This window comes from Branchiostoma belcheri, unplaced genomic scaffold (assembly GCF_001625305.1).
Source record: "Branchiostoma belcheri isolate BF01 breed outbred unplaced genomic scaffold, Haploidv18h27 scaffold102, whole genome shotgun sequence".
Lineage (NCBI taxonomy): Eukaryota > Metazoa > Chordata > Leptocardii > Amphioxiformes > Branchiostomatidae > Branchiostoma > Branchiostoma belcheri.
In genome coordinates, this window is record NW_017802403.1 from 1,010,768 (window position 1) to 1,030,374 (window position 19,607).

General features: G+C 43.2%; 3 protein-coding genes across 3 annotated transcripts; 1 reads left to right on the top strand and 2 right to left on the bottom strand.

Moving 5' to 3' along the window:
* Positions 1-2,354: 2,354 nt before the first annotated feature.
* LOC109474935 (transmembrane protein 56-like) lies at positions 2,355-7,689 on the bottom strand. Its single transcript, XM_019775435.1, has 6 exons — positions 7,245-7,689; positions 5,919-6,014; positions 5,451-5,509; positions 4,806-4,897; positions 4,179-4,258; positions 2,355-2,878 (listed from the first exon to the last, which is right to left on the bottom strand). The coding sequence occupies exons 1-6, from the start codon at positions 7,391-7,393 to the stop codon at positions 2,593-2,595; spliced, it is 762 nt and encodes a 253-aa protein (XP_019630994.1). The 5' UTR covers positions 7,394-7,689; the 3' UTR covers positions 2,355-2,592.
* A 1,765-nt stretch (positions 7,690-9,454) lies between these two features.
* LOC109475024 (N-methyl-L-tryptophan oxidase-like) lies at positions 9,455-16,046 on the bottom strand. Its single transcript, XM_019775562.1, has 7 exons — positions 15,894-16,046; positions 14,314-14,449; positions 13,244-13,494; positions 12,674-12,889; positions 11,287-11,404; positions 10,543-10,686; positions 9,455-10,015 (listed from the first exon to the last, which is right to left on the bottom strand). Exons 1-7 carry the CDS (start codon positions 16,023-16,025, stop codon positions 9,762-9,764), a joined length of 1,251 nt encoding a protein of 416 aa, XP_019631121.1. The 5' UTR covers positions 16,026-16,046; the 3' UTR covers positions 9,455-9,761.
* Positions 16,047-17,053: 1,007 nt separating this feature from the next.
* On the top strand, positions 17,054-19,267 carry LOC109474926 (zinc finger protein 436-like). Its single transcript, XM_019775424.1, has 2 exons — positions 17,054-17,141; positions 17,554-19,267. The coding sequence occupies exon 2, from the start codon at positions 17,565-17,567 to the stop codon at positions 18,492-18,494; it is 930 nt and encodes a 309-aa protein (XP_019630983.1). The 5' UTR covers positions 17,054-17,141; positions 17,554-17,564; the 3' UTR covers positions 18,495-19,267.
* The last annotated feature ends 340 nt before the right edge of the window (positions 19,268-19,607 follow it).

Here is a 19,607-nt window from a genome sequence, read left to right on the forward strand (position 1 = left end):
AGAGAATGTATAGTGGGTCCTGCGTGTCACGAAAACAGTAAAAAATACTCGCCCATTTTTGTTTTAGATTCCAACTAATCTAGTTTTATTTTGACACGGACCATCAATAGCATAATGTTTGTGGTGTTAGTCTAATGGCTAACCCATTTAGAACGTTCTCTGATATTCAGTGTCGCTACAGAACAGTAAACTGTTTTGTCTCCAAATACTCGATTTAAAGACACAAATAAATAAGATAATCTAGTTTTTTTTATCTTGAAAGTTCATCTGTGTTGGTAGAAGTCATTATGCAGCAAGTATAAACTGTAATTTCCAACACAAGAAATTGGACTCACCCAAATTTTCGACTGTACATGGAGTTACGTGTGTTATCTGAGTGACGTCACGGAAACAGTAGGTTGATCATTCCTTGACAAAGACTGGAGTTGTACAGTCGAAAATTTGAGTCCAGTTTCTTGTGTTGGAAATTAGTTTAAACTTGCTGCATAATAGTTCTATTTTTGACATGGAACGTTTTTAGCCTCCAACAGTCTCCTAATAACTGGCCAATTTGTTCTACTATGCCAGCTAACTCCCCTGGCTAATTACATACCACTCTCTTTATAGGCCGATTTCGCCTTTTTAGTATGTAGCCTACCAAGGAGTCTGGTGGAGACTAGAATGTTAGCCTGGTATCCAGTCTTACGTGATTGGGGGTGTTGGGGTGTTCAGGCAGGTTGTGCCTTCGGGGGCTCTAATAGCTTCCCCCGCCCAGTGCAACAGACCGTCCCGGTAGGAGAGTTACGCTAATGAGAGACAGTATGCTTGGGGATTTGGTTTGCCCCAACACGATGTTTGTGGAGGGCTAATCAATCTCTCGCGAAATACACACCGGGAAACCTATGTGAGGCGGGCGGGACAGAGCTCTTTGGGCCCAGACCACGATCAGACTGGATAACAGGCTACTGGAATGTTAGAGTACAACTTCTGTGCTGTAGGCCTTATAATTATCCACGTATACATGCGGGCATACGTAACCGTCTTTTGTTGTACGGATTTGTCAGATAACACGGTGTAAAAGACACAGTAGCCCAGCTCAGTTCTGTGACCTTGTTCACGTGTTTAGAGTTTAGAGCTTAGAGGTGCAACGTGTTTCTGACGCACATCCGCGGTGAGACAAGACATTAAAGACCAAATGGCACCAAAAAAAGAGTCCGTAAAATACATACAAATATCGGAAGTGTACATACAATATATACAATATAGTCACTTAATGTTTGTTCCAATCATAATGACTGCAAAATTGAGCTTGTACGGCCTTCTTGTGCTGAGTTTTCCAAGGCAGGGCATTAGAATTTCGAATGTAACAGGAGAACCATGCATATTTATTGTAAATATGTCCGTTAGCCAGGTAATACTAGTTATGTTAATTACAATCAGCTAAGGTCATTTTTTGGTGTCATGAGCACTTTAAACCACGTGCACCGTCTGGTTGTGAAAGAACAGTATTGTGATGGACAACACACTATCTTTAAAGGGACAAAAGAGGCTCGATAAAATATGTCATTATGTCATGCATGGTATGTCTGAAAAGTGATTTCTATACTTAGTTCGTTAGCTCGTCGTAGTTTAGAGCGCTGCCGGCCGTTTGAATTTGGGGCTAGCGCCTAGCGTTCACAAATTGGCCGCCGCCATACCTTCAAAATGACGCAAACGCGAAGTTCTTAAGAATTAGCCTAAGGCCAACGTCGCATGTTCGCGCGTTCGATTTGGGCACTTTCTATGCATTCTTGTGTCCCTTTAAATAAAGGTCAAAAAAAATTATACGAGTCTTTTTCAGTTGCTTGGCAACGAATTATTTACTGACTGCAACCGGCAGAAACTGGTTTCAACTGGCTGCCGCAAAACACAGAACCAATGGCTCGCACTGATTATAACGTAGTGTATGCTTTTCACGTGGTGTTAACGTGGCACAGGGTAGACCGGGGGCTGCATGCATGCCTAAGCCGCTCGGCTCAACTAACCCTCCGGTAGGTAGAAGTTTTCGTAGTCGTGGAGTTATCGTGGGAGATTAATTAATAGCTATCTCCATACCCCTTTCGGTGGCAAGACGGTATCCATTAGCCAGAGGAGGTCGCCGGTGGGGGTAACGTCAAAAAACAAACAAAAACAGCCATATATAAAACGCTAACGAGCATTCCCCACAACATCTGCTTGTAGAGTCAATAATAGCCTAAATGAAAGACTTGCCAAGGACAGTACACAAACAAGCACACCAGTAGTAAGCCCGCCGAAACTTTGCACAAGACTAGACAAAATTATTTCATATATTTATACATTTCAAGTGCAGATTATGCAATGAAAGGGTCACCGTGAAAGGTATAGGTTTACTCATCACTTATCATTTATGTACAAAACTTAATTGTTTACCACATGTGCATAGATCTGATGTTTCTGAACATGTTGTGAAATAAAGACACGTAATGACCGGTTTTCATAGTAAATGTAAATCCTGAGCTCCCATTGGACTGATTTCTAAAGTAGTCAAAAACCCTGAGCTCCTATTGGTCCTTTTCTTTGGCCACCTTGGTGAATGTTACAAGTTGCAGCAAATTATTCTAACTTTCTCGTCTTCATGAATTTGTACGTCCCTTTGCAGATTTTCACTGCCCAATAACAGTTTATCCCGTCAAATAGAAGGTCCGCAACGAACCAGAAGCCGAGTCCAACCGCGCCGAACCGTGCGTATGTCTGTGGGGAGGCGATGAGGTGGACTGACTGAGTCCAGTAGAAAGGGATCGGGAAAATACGGGACAACAGAAACGTCGCTGCAAATAGCAGACCGTTGGTGACGTAAAGTCTAGAATTTCTAGACACCCCCATTGCTGTGAGGAGCCACCTGCAAGACAAGAAAACGATCGTGACTGTCCATCATAATCAGCAGTTCAACCAATGAGAGAAATGGCAATTAGCGGTTCGACCAATGGGAGAGCGGCTGCATTTCCGTCAAGTATGCCCATGGTACGGATTTGGGAAAGCACAGGAGAACGCTACAAATAACAGACCGTTGGTGATGTAATGTCTAGAATTTCTAGACACCCCTACCGCTGTGAGGAGCCACCTGCAAGAGAAAACGAAAACGATTCTCTCATAATTAGCAGTTCAACCAATGACAGAATGGCAATTAGTGCTTCAGCCAATGAGGGAGTGGCTGCATTTCCGTCAAATATGCACATAGTACGGATTTGGGAAAACACGGGAGAACAGAAAGGACGCTGCAAATAGCAGACCGTTGGTGATGTAAAGTAGACTTTCTAAACACCCCGATCGCCAAAAGGAGCCACCTGCAAGAAGAAAAGAAAATGACCCAGACTGTCCATCATAATCAGCAGTTCAACCAATGAGAGGAATGGCAATTAGCGGTTTGACCAATAGGAGAGCGGCTGCATCTCCGTCAAGTGTGCCCATAGTACGGATTTGGAAAAACACGGGAGAACAGAAAGGACGCTGCAAAAAGCAGACCGTTGGTGACGTAAAGTCTAGACTTCTAGACACCCTGATCGCCGTAAGGAGCCACCTGCAAGAAAAAAAAAAGAAAACGATTCTCTCATAATTAGCAGTTCAACCTATGAGAGAATGACAATTATTGCTTCAACCAATGAGGGAGTGGCTGTATTTCCGTCAAAAATGTCGATAGTACGGGATCGGGAAAACATGGGACAACAGAAAGGACGCTGCAAACAGAAGACCGTTGGTGACGTGAATGCAAGAAATACAGATAATCTTTATTGCACATTCATGCCCTATCGGGCTAAGTACAGGTATTATAAAGCAGATAGAAAGGTATATACATGCTTGTAGTACAAACAGGACTACTGATACTAATCTAACTAGCTCTAAAACGACTCTAAGAGAAAAGATATCCTGACTGCCCATCATAATTAGCAGTTCAACCAATGAGAGAATGGCAATTAGCTGTTCAACCAATGGGGGGCTGGTTGCATTTTCGTCAAATTTAATTTTTTCCATACTGTGGTATCGGGAAAGTAAAAACAAGGTGCCAGTCCATAGCATAGCATAGTGTTGACTGACATACCAAAGTATGGCCTTATTAAAAAAATTTACAAGGAAAAAGCCATCGAAAAGTCATCGAAAGTTTAGGCCCCGAAGTTATTATAAATGGAAAACTTTATACCAACCTGAAGTGTAGAAATGGGTTAGACACTTCCTGGATCATGCGCATTGCGTTGAAGAACGTCGGTGGACCGAAATCCAAAAGCTGCAAGGAAACAAAATGTAAAGTGTCATTATTACACTAGTCTTTACTACAAGTTTGCAATACTCTTGGAAAATTATAGAGCGTAAGCTAACGCGTATATTATCATTGCAAATGTATAAAAAAAGGTTAAACGTGACAACATATGATGTTTTTCCTTTAAATAAGTAAAAACTTGATGCAAGTTGCTGTTTTGTTGTCCCAGCATCTATATCAAACATTTTCCTACCTATCTATTTATCGTATGGCGTTAACATCCATTCTGTAGTTTCTAAATGTAATGTCGGAAAAGATATCCCATGCAACAGGCAAAATTCTGACTGAAACTAAGGATTTAACGTATAGGGTAGTAGGCAAGGGCAAGGGCACCATTTTTTTTTAAACCGTGGAGCGATTTTGATGTGTAAGTCGTAGAATTTATGCAAGCTGTAACAGAGCAAAAGGCCGACAAGAATCTAAGACAGCTGTATCGTATAAGACATAATTATGCACAATTATAACAAGAATATGCTCAGTTTGTCATCGTAAGACTATCGTACGACTAACTCACGATTTTTGCCAGGATACACACGACGATGATGACGTGGTGGATGAGGATACCTCGGTCGGTCATACCGGGGTTCCTTAGCAGCAGGCCTGTGTCTGGGAGGCACATTTCAAACATTTTTATTATTCACAAATTGATCGAGGAACGCTATACAACACAAAAGTGATAGTGCACTCAAGTAGCAAGGACTTAGTTTAATGCTACTTTTTACACATAACAAAAGATATAGATTACTAGTAATAGAAAAAAAATCAATTTAAATTTAATCAATTACATGACGTGACGTACTTATTATAAGAACAAAGATGTTGGAAGCGCATGGCCAATTCCCCACCCAGTGACGAAAGAAATAAAATAATAGGACACAATTGTGAAGTACAAGGGAACGTTGAGTTTTAGAATAATGAATTGTCGAGTAAACGAAAAAAAACAGTCAAAATTGTTAACGTTACTGCCGGATACAGAAGTATCAGTTTGGGTGGCTGAGATGTGAGTTTGTGTTTGTTTCTCCAGACTAAGTACGCTGACAAATGGAAGGACACGGATGATGGTTGGCCGCTTAACTGTTTTCTATTGAACTGCAGAGATGCTGCGTCCATGTTCAACATATACATTTTTTAATGCATGAACGGTGAAAATTGAACTTACCGACAAGCAGGTACCCCACGTTAGTTGAGGCTGTGTAGTGGATAACACTAGAATCCTCCCTGCAACGATATGGTAGAGTAAAATAGGGAATTAGACTTTTACCATAGACATAGAACCCCCCTCAAAACATAGAAATGCATGATAGATATAAAAGCAAGCATTTGAAGTGCATACAACCTCAAGATTAGTAATGGTCTAATGTCTACCTACAATTGCCATGCCTTTAATGGCTGAAATGGACCCGTGAGTAAAGTAATTGGAACTAGAAAGGTAACATTTGCAAATCTGTAAGTCCAAATCCCAGTCTAAATCCCTCTTTCTATAAATTGCAACATGATGTAACCTAACACTAGATACCATGGTGATAGACGTCTGGTTCTGGTCATTGATCTTATTTCTTTGGAGAATAAGAATAGGGAAAAAATGATCAGAAAAACAATTTGTTTTCCTTCGGTTAACATAACTTACCAAAGCGTGCCGTTGTACAGTTTGGGCAGTTCCTCCAAAAGGAGAGCAACAGCAGCTACTGTTCCCGTCAGGACAGCGTTCAGCACAGACATCGCTCTAAAACACAGAGAACAATCATAAAATTATCAACTAATTCATCCATCCATTCAGTCTTTCAATTATGGCAAATGGTAACACCCTGGCAAATAAATACTGGCTGACTAATATGGTACTTTCTATGGACTCCGAAAGACCTGCTTGGGGATTGATTCAATAATTCATTCAGTCTACAATTTAGTTATTCGATCAAAAAAAGTCTTTTTTGACCTGCACAGCCACTTTTGTCAATGAAGTGACCTTTAAGTCTGGGCATAAATTTGGACCCATGATTTATTACAAAGAAAAAAGTGGCAATTTACAACCCAATCGCTAGGTGGGGTAGCTACACGTGATGGATAACGATATATGGAATTTGCTTCACTTTTATATTACAATCAGAAAAAAAATTGGGTGCACCATATAAAACAAAACATAATTAAAGATCTCAATGCTCCTCTTCTAAGCTGCTAAGTTCAAAATCTTACACAAGTACTACATCAAACATTTTATTATTTTTCTGACGCTTTGATGCCAAGGATAGCCTGCGTACTATTATTTGATATGTACAAAAATACCTACAAAAATATTTTGGTGTACCAATGCATCCACAGATAGAAAGGAATTGGGTGCACAACTCCAATTTAGGGTGTACTAAGGTGCACATGCACCCAGTATTTCCAGCCCTGCTTAATTAACATGTGATAGAAATGTTGTTACAGTAACATAGCCACCCACAGAACCACATTCACCCATCCCTAGCCTGGTATCCAGTCTGTCGTGGTTGGGACCAGGTTGTCTTCGGGGGCTAATAAGTTTCCCCTAGCCTGGCCTTGAGCTCAACAGACCGCCCGGTAGGAGTGTTACGCCTGTATGCTTTGCACGCTAGGACCGCGGTCGTACAAAACATACCCGGGAACCTAGCTGAGTCTGGCGGGGAAGAGCTCCTGCAGCCCCGAAGAGAACCCGCCCCCAACCTCGATAGACTGAATACCAGGCTAATCCATCGCTACGCTGGAAGCCAGAACTCGCTTTCCGGGCCGCAAGAGCCCTTCGCCCGCTGGTGTAAATTAGCGCTACGTACGGGGGAGTCTAGCCAGGGGGGAGTTTGGCTGGCCCTACAATCGGGCTCAATTCCACGGAAGCGGTAATTTAGGTCTGCGGGCGAAGGGCTTCTGGCTGCCGGAGGAAACGGCTAGCGACCCGTAAACTTGGCTGGCACCCAGGGTAACCCCTCCCCTGATGACGTACTTGTTGTTCCAGATGATCCGATCACTCGCCGTCATGATCTTGTACCCAGGGACCAGCATGGCGGACGCTCTCGGGACCAGGAACAGGAAGGTACACAACCACCACACTGCGCTGCTAGCAGACACCAATAAAAACGTCCGTAGGTCCATCTTTTGTTAGAGTCAGTTTTGTAGTGCTGAGATTCACTGTGCTATCCATGCAAAGGTGCAAAGTCCCTGTTTAGACAGTATTAGGGAGGGCCATCTCGTCTCCCGTAGGCTTACGAATGTCATCGGCAAATTTGAATGCAAAACACCCATCCACCTTCCAACGGTGCTTCAGAAGAAAGCACAAGGATCTTGATAAGGTATGAAATGTCACACAGCGAAGTTAGCGTCCATTTGTTGCTATAGTAAGCCTAGAGGACCACGTTACTTCCGGGTATGGTACCACCGAACGACCACGCGGTCACTGACCCGAATCAACTGGGCTAAACCATTCACAAACATGTCTTGTCAAGGGATTCCGATATGAAAATAAATATGATCACTTCGTTTTACATCTCCGTATTAGAAAAGGTTTACGGTTAGTGTATACCATCCTCCCCATGTGTACATTATTCCATATATTAATGCCTATGTGCACTAATTATTCCGTTTCATCCCCCGGTTATGGATGGCAGAATCCTTACCTTTGACCCCTGAAGGTCAGGTTTCCAAGGCAATGAGAACGCTGCCACAACAAGGTTTAATACGCCAATTTCGCTGTAGACTTATAATGCGCCACAATTTTGGCTGTGAGTCCAATTGAAAACAGTCACTATCAACTTAATCAAGAGGTCTTTTGCTTTCTTTAGCAAGCACACGTATCAAGTAAGGCCACAGTGATTTAATTATGGATGTCATCTGCGCGCGCATTGATTTTCGCCTGTTCTAAAAAAAGCTCTGGCCTGGATACCATCCTCCATAGTCCACGGAAGCAACATTAGGGAGCCGGCTGTAACTATGTACTACGGGGGATGGCACCCAGGCTACCGAAGCTCCACGGAACTCATGAACTCGATCAGTACAGTGCCGACTGCTGCAAAATGCCAGCAATAGCCGTCTTATCGAAAAGCCCTATGTAAGCTTAAATACGCCAGTTTTTGGCTGTAAATCCAATTGAAAACAGTGTATCATGTTTTTTTTTTCTTAGGCCACACCGCCTTAATTTTATGGATGACATCCTCTGAAGGCCCCCAAACTAGTGCGCGCGGGCGAATAAAAAAAATCCGACCAAAAATAAAAATGGTACTAAACCACAGGAATACAAACCTGGTACTTTAAATTAGCGGCAGTACGACGTATACGACAAGCTGGCACATGCTGTTTTTGATGATGAATAGGCACTGTACTAAGTCGTGGAGCTTTGGTAGCTTTAGCCTGGGTGCCCGGCTCCGTATTGTCGCTAACTATAATGGACTACTAGGACCTAGACTAGAACCAGGCCAGAGCCTCGATGGACGTGATTTTTTTTTTTTTTTGTTTGACAACAGGCGAAAATCAATGCGCATGTGGATGTCATGCATAAAATTAAGTCAGTGTGGCCTTACTTTAGGAAGTGCACGTATTATGTAATTCTAACCGCAATTTCGATACTTACGTCATGTATAACAGCAAGGGGCCTTCTCGCGGCTCATAGTGCCCGACCGCAGTACTCAGGTCAAAATAGCGTACACGGCCGACAAATGCTCGGATGCCGAAACTTCCACTGGGCAAAAAGGCCTCGGCAGAGCGCCCCACCAACTCACGCAAACTCTGTATCTGTATCTATATCGGTATAGCCAGTATAAACGCCCTTCGGCGTTACACACCAGCTTCGCAGGCACACCGAACGTCTTGTTACACTCAATATTTGCCTATTTGATTGCTGAAGTTGTTTAAAGCTTTCTAGTGATGATGCCCCAACTGTGTTTGGCGGCAACGAGTTCCAGTCTACGATAATTCTGGGGAAATTCGAGTTTTTTAATACACATGTACCTCAATTCTTGGTTGATAACTCTGATATTTGAAGGCATGACTGTTTCTTGTTCTTTTCTGGGCTGGTATCAGATACTTAGTGGTACTATAACATTTCGTGCAAAATTAAAGGCATCCAAAGCAATTAGAGGGCGGCAAAACAAACAAACAAATTCTGAATGAGGAAATATGGCTGACATTTATTATTTTTATATTTTTTTTTATTATGTTTTCTTTAGCCAGGGTAGCCCGCTCAATCATTAAAAGGATATATCATGTTCAGCACTAGGGACAGCACCCTTGTCACTAGAACCAACATCCTTATATAAGGATAATGTATCAGCACTAGGGACAGCACCCTTGTCACTAGAACCAACATCCTTATATAAGGATAATGTATCAGCACTAGGGACAGCACCCTTGTCACTAGAGTAAACACTGCTTTGCTATTAGTGAAGTCAATCTACGCCGACAAACAATTGTATTTACCGCGTAGAAAGTTCAGCGTTTCCCTACTCGTGTTGCAGGTTGTGCAAACGAGTTATAGTTTAGATTTCGGTTGCATTTTTTCAGCCCATCTGACTCTGAACCGATCCCCGGGAAGGTCGTGGTCCCATTGGCCCTTTAAGATCATCTTCGCTGCCATTCGTCCGATTTCGTCACATGACTTTGCCGCCCACCCGTTGCCACCCAGGGCTACGCCCAGCGACGGGGTTACCATGGCAACGTACAGCTGTTCCGTCGGCGTCTTGACTGTTACGCATGTGTCGCCGTGAACAGAGATCGGCTTAAGTCCTAAAAATGATTGGGAAAAGGCGACAGAATTATTTCAAAGTATTATTTGGGAAAATTGTAAGCAAAAGCAAAATCGTCTATGTAAATTTTCTATTTATCTTATTATAAGATCTCGTGATTATAACTTTGTAGATTCCTTTATCACCATTTGATCCTCATTTTTGTTGTGATTAAAAATTACACAAATTCAGAATTTTTAGGACCGTGATTGGAAACAACATTAATACGTTCTCACGTATCAGTAACATAGAAGGGATTCTCTTGGAGCAGAAGCAATTGTTCTGATTCTGTAGATAACATTTTACTGAATCCCCCCAAAAATAATTTTTTTGGATTACCAGTAACGTATGCACACGTAACCGTAACGTGAGCACACATATCCGTGACGTGAGCACACATACCCGTGACGTGAGCACACATATCCGTGACGTGAGCACACATACCCGTGACGTCAGCACACATACCCGTGACGTCAGCACACATACCCGTGACGTCAGCACACATACCCGTGACGTCAGCACACATACCCGTGACGAGTTCCATGAGCTCGGCCGTCATGACGCGGATGGCCTGCGGGTCGCCCCCGGAGCGGAACCAGTCTCGGACCTGCTCCTCACTTTGCAGCAGCGCCTCCCAGCGGGCACTGTGTCCGATCTTCATGTAAAACTTGCCTGCAAGGGGAACACAAAGTTATATGTTTCATACAGATGCAAACGTTTATGTGTTTTTCGCGACGTCTCAGGGAGGAGCCTAATGGTACAGTGTGGTGTGCAGTTTGCAAGAATTCTAGGAATGGTACAGGCATTTTGTCCACAGGAATGGAATGTCCACAGGCATGTCTCTGACCCACTATACCCACATTCCTGGAAACCGTTGGAAAGACCTGTCTGCCCCGGATGGCCCTACTTTCTGTGACCCCGGGGCTTGTTCACTATACACTCAGGGGAGGAGTGCACTGTATCTGTCTAGACTTAAAAGGTATCAAGGCTTCCTCAAAATCATAAAATGATGGCAGTACCATGCAAGCAATAACTCTAACTACAACCACCGTCGCCATGGCAATGTATGTTTTCATTTACAGTCTTGTTTGAAAAGAAAACACAATGAAAGAGCCAGGCAATATGGGCAGGTGTAGTCAGAAGACTAGAGTCGAGATCCAATGTTTTATTTCTCCTCCTTTCTGCTTTGGAATGCTCATCTTTATGATGTCCGATGTGTATTTGAAGATGCGTATGTACGGACGGGAATGAATGACCTTTTTTTTGTCTCACCGTCGGGGTAGCGAATCGGCGGCAGGATGTAGTACCATTTCCTCTGGTCTGTTGGGTGTCTGTGATATAAACTGGGCATGCGCTGCAGACGATCGGCGTCACTCTCGCTAATCTCCACCTGAAAGACGAGGAACTAGCGGTGTACAGAAAGAACGAAATGGAACGAAATGAAACAAAATATGTATGAAGTACGTTGGAACGGCGACGTTAGTGTCCGCTCGACGTCCAACGTTGGAACGGCGACGTTAGCATCCGCTCGATCGACGTCATCAACTCGCTCCAGCTCAAACATTGCGCTTCTAATTCTATGCCTTATAATTAATGGGTCAGGGTTTACTTATTTATTTATCTATTTTATCTTGAAACCTGAATGGCCTCTTCAACAGTAAATTTTTTTCATTTCCAGGAGGGCCGAGGGACACATAAACATAAAGCAATTTGTATAAAACTATATTTTACAATCAAGTAACATAACTAAGAAATGTTAACTGAGATCAGTATAACTGAAAATCAGATTGAACAAATGATACAATTATTATAAATAACTTAATAGAAATATACAAAGCAAAATGTAAAAATCATAATCGTGATCCAGAATCATCCAAATTACCTTTCCATGGTCAAAATCACTAGTCTCCGCGTATCCCAAAAAGTTCATTTGCCCCAGACACTGTTCTGGATACGCATTGGCGATCCAGAACCGTGTCTGGACATGACTTTGACATGGATTAAGCACGGTTCTGGATACGTTTTGACTATCCAGAACCGTACCTGAGTAAAGTTCTGGCTGAAGCACGGTTCTGTATACACTTTGACTATCTAGAACCGTGCCTGAGTATAGTTCTGGCTGAAGCACGGTTCTGGATAATGCTTTGGTTCCAATTGAAAAAAGGGCCCTGCCGAGTAGTTCCCGGGCTGTTTTATGGCACTTTCAGGCGTGACCCCTACGTGGCCCCGCGGGACACCCTGCGGCTACCGGGCTATTTTTCGGCCCGGCTGGGACCCGAGAAGAATATAATTCTGACTTAAATTCTACCCGGGCCCCGCTGACACAAAGACGCCGTGACCGAGCCGTGAGAACACCGACAGATACACCTCCGGTGACGTCACAGATGAAATGATCACAACAAAAGCGTGAATTCTGCATGCATTACGTATAGGTCAGTACAAGACATCGTCAGCGAATCTGCCGGGTACCTGCCGGGTACCGGAGACCAAACAAAGAGGGTGACAAAATTTTTAACAAAATGCTACTGAAGGAAACTTTTAATTGTGACCATGACAGTTGATGCTCGCCCGACTCCTGAGCCCGACCAGGACCGGCCGGGGCTACATCCCCGACGGGCACCGGCGCACATTGGGACCGAAGCTTAAGGCAATGCCGTACCAGTGAGACTATCTGCCCGGTGAGCCTGAGGTCTGGCCGCAGCCCCGGCGGCAGCAGGCGGCGGAACGTCGTGAAGGCTCCCGTGGCCAGCAGCACCCTCCGGGCGTGTATAACGGCCCCCGTCTCGGTCCGCACCGCCAGGTTGGCGCCTGCGCGTCTCGCCCAGCCGGCAGGGGGTTCAACCGAGGAAACCACGTCACGAACAACGTCACACCCCTGGAACGTAACAGATTTTAAATGTACCACAACCACGACGCACCCCTAGCGAACGGAACATGCGATGTAGCAAACTATGTGGAACATGCGTCTTGATATTTCCTGCAGTGCATCTTATGTAAATTCCGCCACATACAAATTCTGTATCACGAATGCGCTCAATGAACGATATATGTGTCTTGACATGATTTAAATCGAAACATGAAATTAATTACACAAAATACAAGGGAATAACTAAGACTTATTGTGGGTAAGGATTTTAACCCCTAGAAGCAAGCCTCTTGATTTAAGAGGATGTTGTAAGAAAATTCCAACAACTTACTTTAGAACTTAGAACTCCATGCTTTACCGTACCTGCAGGTGGGCTGCTGTCAGCAGTGCTCTCACCAGTCGCCTGGGGGAGACGTGTCCACAGTTCCGGGAATCGAGCAGTCCCACCATCCCCTCCCCTATGTCCAAATAAGGGAACATCTCACTGGTCTGTCCGCGGGAAAGCACCCGGACCGTGACGTCATGACGCCGGGCGTTCTCCAGCACGTCTCTGACGTAATCGCCGTCAGGAGACCCGACAACGAGATACCCGACGTCGTTGAAGAACTGTATCCCTGAAAAACATCAGTGGTAGAAATAGCATGAAAGTTCATCTGTGTTGTTACAAGTCATTATGAAATAAAGACTAAGCTTTAACTTCCAACACTTAGATTACATAATAGGGAATTACCCAAATTTTCGGTTGACTCAATCAACCTTGTTTACGGAATGGACCCGTCTACTCTTGGAACGTGACATCAGAGACACGTGACCGTAGTAGCGTAGTACGTGCCAGATAACTTGTGTCGCCCCCCGTCTCTGTTCAGGGTAGGTCTGTGAGAGATTTTCACCCCTTCCAGAACAAGGGTCCATTCCGTGAACAAGGTTGATGGAGTCAACCGAAAAATTGGGTAAGTCTCAATTCTGTATTCTAAGTGTTGGAAGTTAAAGCTTAGTCTTTATTTCATAGTGGTAGAAATATTTTTAGTGGTAGAATTACTTCAGTGTTCTGCAATAGTACACAATTCCAAAATTTTGTTTTTCAATCTATGAATTTTGTAATTCATAGATACTCAGAAATACTAGTACACACTTATGAGCCTGGCCATGAACTCACTGCATATACAAAAAATGCAGGTTTCTATTTTTCCTTCTGCAATATTAAAAATGTATCTGCAAAATTTAGACTGCAGATGGGTATTCTTAACACTGCATGTGAAATTATCGTACCCAAAGCAATGCCTATTAAGATCTGAATGTGTTAGGTTTAGGATCAGGTACAGTTTGGATAGTATTCGCATCCAAGAACGTAGATGCGCGAGGACTATCAAGAATCGTGCATGAGCATGGTTCTGGATAAAGCATGGTTCAGGATACACCAATGCATTTCTTACCTGTTTTTCTTTCCAAGTCTCGATATCTGCGGATAGATCTCTGTGCAAGTAGTGCCCAGGTCGGGTCAGAGGCAAGGGCACGGGTGATGCGGCCCTCATCGTAATGCGCCCCGAAAATAATGCGGCTCTTTCGATCCTGGAAAGGGGAAGGAGGGTGTGGGGCGGTGTGGCGAAATAGTAAAAAAAAAGGACACCAGATATAGAAGACTTCACAAAACTGAACTAACAAAGTCGTTATGAATTTTTTGTTTAGTTCGTTATTGTGGCTTCACCTACCATTCGACCTCCCTGCAAGTTTAAAGTTATACACCATTTTCCTCTCACTTTCAGTGGCTCTCCTGCATTTAAATAACTATGGACACACAAAACAAACAAACAAACAAACAGGCAAACAGACAAACGAACCGAAAATTAAAGACCGGGCTGTAAGGTTTGAATCAGTTACACGCGGATCGAACCTAACTCAAATCTTAGTTTCGCTCATTCCCATACGATAACTAGAGTTCCTCGATCTCATACCTTCGCCAAATGATGTTTAACTTAGCTTTTATGAATAAGAACTTATATACAATGCATTAATCCCCCTGATTATGCAAATAGGATCCGCAATTGCATGAATTATATCTGTTAATCATAATCTCCACCAACAGTCTTATTTTAACAAAGAAAGCCATTATAGCATTTCCTCATATATTATGCAAATGATGTCCTTATTTGAATAAGTTATGTTAAATTATGTTCACCTTCACTAAACTTCAAACACCCCAAGTATAAAATTCCTGGCAGTTACCACTATGCAATTATAACATTTTCTCATTAATTATGCAAATTAAGTCTTCATTTGCATAATCGATATCTGCCTGTGTTTCTCTCGTTCTTAATAACATATGTCGCAAACTTGAACTTCCTATCATGGAATGCAGCTGATTAATAGAATTTCCTCATTAATTATGCAAATTACATCCATATTTGCATAATTGTAATATCATTATGTCAAGCATTACTCAAGCTACCTACATACCAAAAATTATGATGATCCATCAATCGGTTCTTGAGTTATCCTCCTTTAAACATTTGTCCTTTAAACCGCCCTGCAGTTCTAGAAAGCAACTAGGGGGCCCAAACTCATGTCACGTCACTTCTTCCCCAGCACAAGAGCTATCTGCCATCCAAATTTCGTCATCCTAGCATGTCTGGATCATGAGATATCAAAACCGGAAGTTCAGCTACCGTACCATGACAAGCCGCCAGGGGGCCCAAAATCTAATCAGTTCGAGCTCTCATTAAGACCTACCCACCTACCAAATATCAAGATAATCCATCTAAGCTTTCTCGAGTTATGCTGTTGACAGACACACAGACACACACACACACACACACACACACGGCAGGAAAACATAACCTTCTCCAATTATTGGCGAAGGTAATTACTGATCTACAGTGTAGGGGTTACTATTACAGGTGACATAACCTAGAGCGTATACTGGTCTTAAACCTGTGGTACCTATGACGTACCTAGCCCTGCAGTCCTAGTGACGTTACAAACCCTGGCCTTGAACCTGTCTGTACCTGTGACGTACCTGTGGCTCCCCGGGCCCGACCAGACACACCCGGACGCCCGGGCTCTCGGAGGCGTGCCGAGCGGCCGCCGACCCGATCATCCCCGCCCCCACCACGCACAGGTCGTACACACGGCCTGCTGCACCGGACATGACGCTCGCGCTTCCCCCTGGTAGCGGTACGTTCAGGGCAGTCGTACGTTTACTCCTACACGGACCGACCGACCTTCCACCTATGGACGTCTAACCTTTGATCACTGCAAGGTTGTAACCACCTAGCGATAAACTGCGAAATTGCAGGTGTTAATTGTGAAATGTGTGGTAGTGATAAGTGTCAACTCTCTACCAGAGTCTCCAAAGGGTTTTTGCTGAAAAATAGTTTTACAGCTATTGTCCTATTGTGCCTATTACTAATTGTAATGACCGCATTGAAACGTGGCCAGCAGGCATGCATTCAATGGGCATTCAATGAATAAGCAAACGTTCCGGATCCCTAAGTAAGAATACAAATTTCGAATATTTTACGGATCAGTTTGAATCCGCTTGCATCTGCTACAAATGCATAGATATCCCCGTCCGCATTTGGCTGCATCCGAGGCCTTTTCGACCAGTGTTCCTTATTGTTTGGTGTGACGGAGCACATGTAATGGCTTTGGATAGGCCCAATGAGGGGAGCGTGGGGCCCGGAATCAGGCAGTTGGGCCCAAGCTAGAGAGGGGGAAGGTCCGGTGGAGGACTGTTGTAGACCTCTTAGGAAAAGCATTAAACGTTCAACTCGCTCAATAAGTTGCAGCATGCATGCTTGTCATGTATGCATAAAGATGTTGCTCAGTATTGTTTGCTTTCCTAATTTTCTGTAAGCTAGATGTAGCTGGTAGTCATCCCTCGCCTTTTTGGATGTCATTTTCACCCATCAATCATATCAGTTTTGCTAATAAATGAAGACACGAAATGTCTTTTTGTCTTTATTGTTTTTCATCTTCATAGTGATTTTCCAAGTTGTCGTTTGTCTGTAGGTGTTGTCTATTTTTTCTTGTTGTCTGATTTTCTCAATGTAAATCAGCACATGTAACATGCCACCATACTTCCTTTGTTTCGTAATCAAGTAATTATATAAAACCCACCGGACCGGTTTAATCTACCCATGATAAGTCCCTATATAAACGCGTCCCTGACTGCTCTGTTTCTGTCAGTACTGACTCTGCAGCCGTGAGGATCTGTGTCGTCGTGAAAACATCGTGCAATACTGTGGAGCTTCTGTGCATCTCGGTAAGTCCTGACCATGATTTTCCTTTCCTGTATTCATCTATGACTTTTTCCATGTGTGGAACCTAAATCTAGCTGTAGGATACATTATTAATTGGCAGGCGAAGAACTACTAGTATTTCTTTTTTATTTCGACTTACTTTACATTGATTGCTTTTTATGCTAAATTTAACTTATCTTTTAAGTATTATCCTGCAGAGCCATACATTTGAAAATGCATTAATGCATTTGTTAATGAAACCAGATTCGGGAGATGTTGTTTTAATATGTAGGCTTTAGGGTGTTGTACGTATTTTCAATTGTTTGTAGGTTTGTTTTTTCCAGTGCCTCCATGTAAAACCGGGCTCCTCTCGCGATTTGTTCTCTAATTAAAATCAAATCTCTGATGTTTATTCTTACATGATTATTCCTGCAGGTTTGACCAACATGGCTACACCTGAATTCCATCTGGAACATGAGGAGGGAGAGACTGGGCAGCGGAGGCAGCATTCTCCGCACACCCACAAGTGTGGCGAGTGTGACAAGGCGTTTCGCTTCCTGAGTTATCTGAAGAATCACATGAGGACTCACACAGGTGAGAAACCCTGCCGATGCGAGGAATGTGGGAAGCAGTTTAGTGAGCTGAGTAGTCTGAGAAGACACATTCGGACTCACACGGGTGAAAAACAGTACAAGTGTGAAGAGTGCAGCAGACAGTTCAGCAGGCTGGGTAATCTGAAGGAACACGTGCGGACTCACACTGGTGAAAAACCTTACAAATGTAAGGAGTGCAGCAGGCAGTTCAGCCGGCTGGGTAATTTGAAGGACCACATGAGAACTCACACAGGTGAGAAACCGTACAGATGTGAGGAGTGCAGCAAGGACTTCAGTCGGCTACAAGTTTTAAAGACACACATGCGGACTCACACAGGCGAGAAACCGTACAAGTGTGAGGAGTGCAGCAAGCAGTTCAGCGAGTTGTGTAGTTTGAAGAGACACATGAGGACTCACACTGGTGAAAAGCCGTACAGATGTGAGGAGTGCGGCAAGCAGTTCAGTGAGTTGGGTGATCTGAAAAAACACATTCGGGCTCACACTGGAGAGAAACCCTACAGGTGTGAGGAGTGCAGCAGGCAGTTCAGTCTGCTGGGTGATCTGAAGAGACACATGCGGACTCATACTGGGGAGAAACCCTACACGTGTGAAGAGTGCAACAAGCTGTTTAGCGATTCTGCTAATCTGAAGAGACACATGCGAATTCACACTGGTGAGAAACCCTACAGATGTGAGGAGTGCAACAAGCAGTTCAGCGATCCTGCTAATTTTAAGAGACACATGAGGACTCACACTGGTGAGGAAAAAAAAACGTACAGATAAGACGAGTGCTGAAAGCAATTTAGAGAGATGTTAATTTTCAGATACACATTTAGACTCACACTGGTTAAAACTGTAGCAACACTGTTGGAAAAATGTAGTCAAATTCTTTCAAATTGGTAGTTAAGTAGTCTGAGTGTCGACATGCAATCTTACACCAGCGAAAACCTTCAAATATCCACTTTTATGTGGTATCATTTGAGTCAGTAGCGAGGTTTGTAGATCTCTTTTAGCAATGTGACCTCTTATTCATGAATGAAGCCAAGACGGAATTTACCCACGTCTACTTGGCAGACACACTGGAAAAAGATGAGAATGAACAACCACTCCGTGGTTGATGCTGCAGGATGCCCAGCTACTGCAGCAGCAGAACACAGTGGACTATTTCTACCTCTTATTTACTGTGTCCTTTTTGCATGAGTTTATTGTAAAATCACGAATGCATGCTCCGTAGCCTTTTGATCAGAACTAGAAGTTGTGTTTTTAGACAATAGTGACAGAGTTACACGGTACACAAAACCGTTCGTTCGACGTCAAGGGTCATGATCCGTCTCTTATAGCACTCACTAACTAGTTAGTTCTAAATGCACTTAGGATGTTGAAAAATATTATTTGTTTTCAAATCGTTCTGTAAGGTACATGATGTAGCTGTTAGAGATTTGTAATCTTTCTGCATATTAGTTTCGCCAATAAATCAAAACACGTGATGTCTAACATTGTTTTCAGTTCTTTATTAATATTTTTCCATGCTGTCTAATTTACCATTATGCAAATCAGCGCATGTAACATGATAATTACCTTCATGAAAAATGGAGGTATAGTTTTTGGCGTGTCTGTATGTGTGTGTGTCTGTGTGTGTCTGTGTGTGTTTCCGCAACTTTGTGGTCATCATAACTTCAGAACGCCTTTATAGATTGTGATGATATTTAGTATGTTGGTAAGTCTTAGGAAGACGAAGGTCAAGTTTAAATATGGGCCTCCTGGTGTAAGACCTTGGTACTGCAGCAGAACTTCAATGAAACAAAACATTTACATAAACTCTACATATTTCATGGAGGTATGAAATCTCAGAATTCTTGTTTCAACATAGACTCAGGTACGTAAGGTGTACGTGTT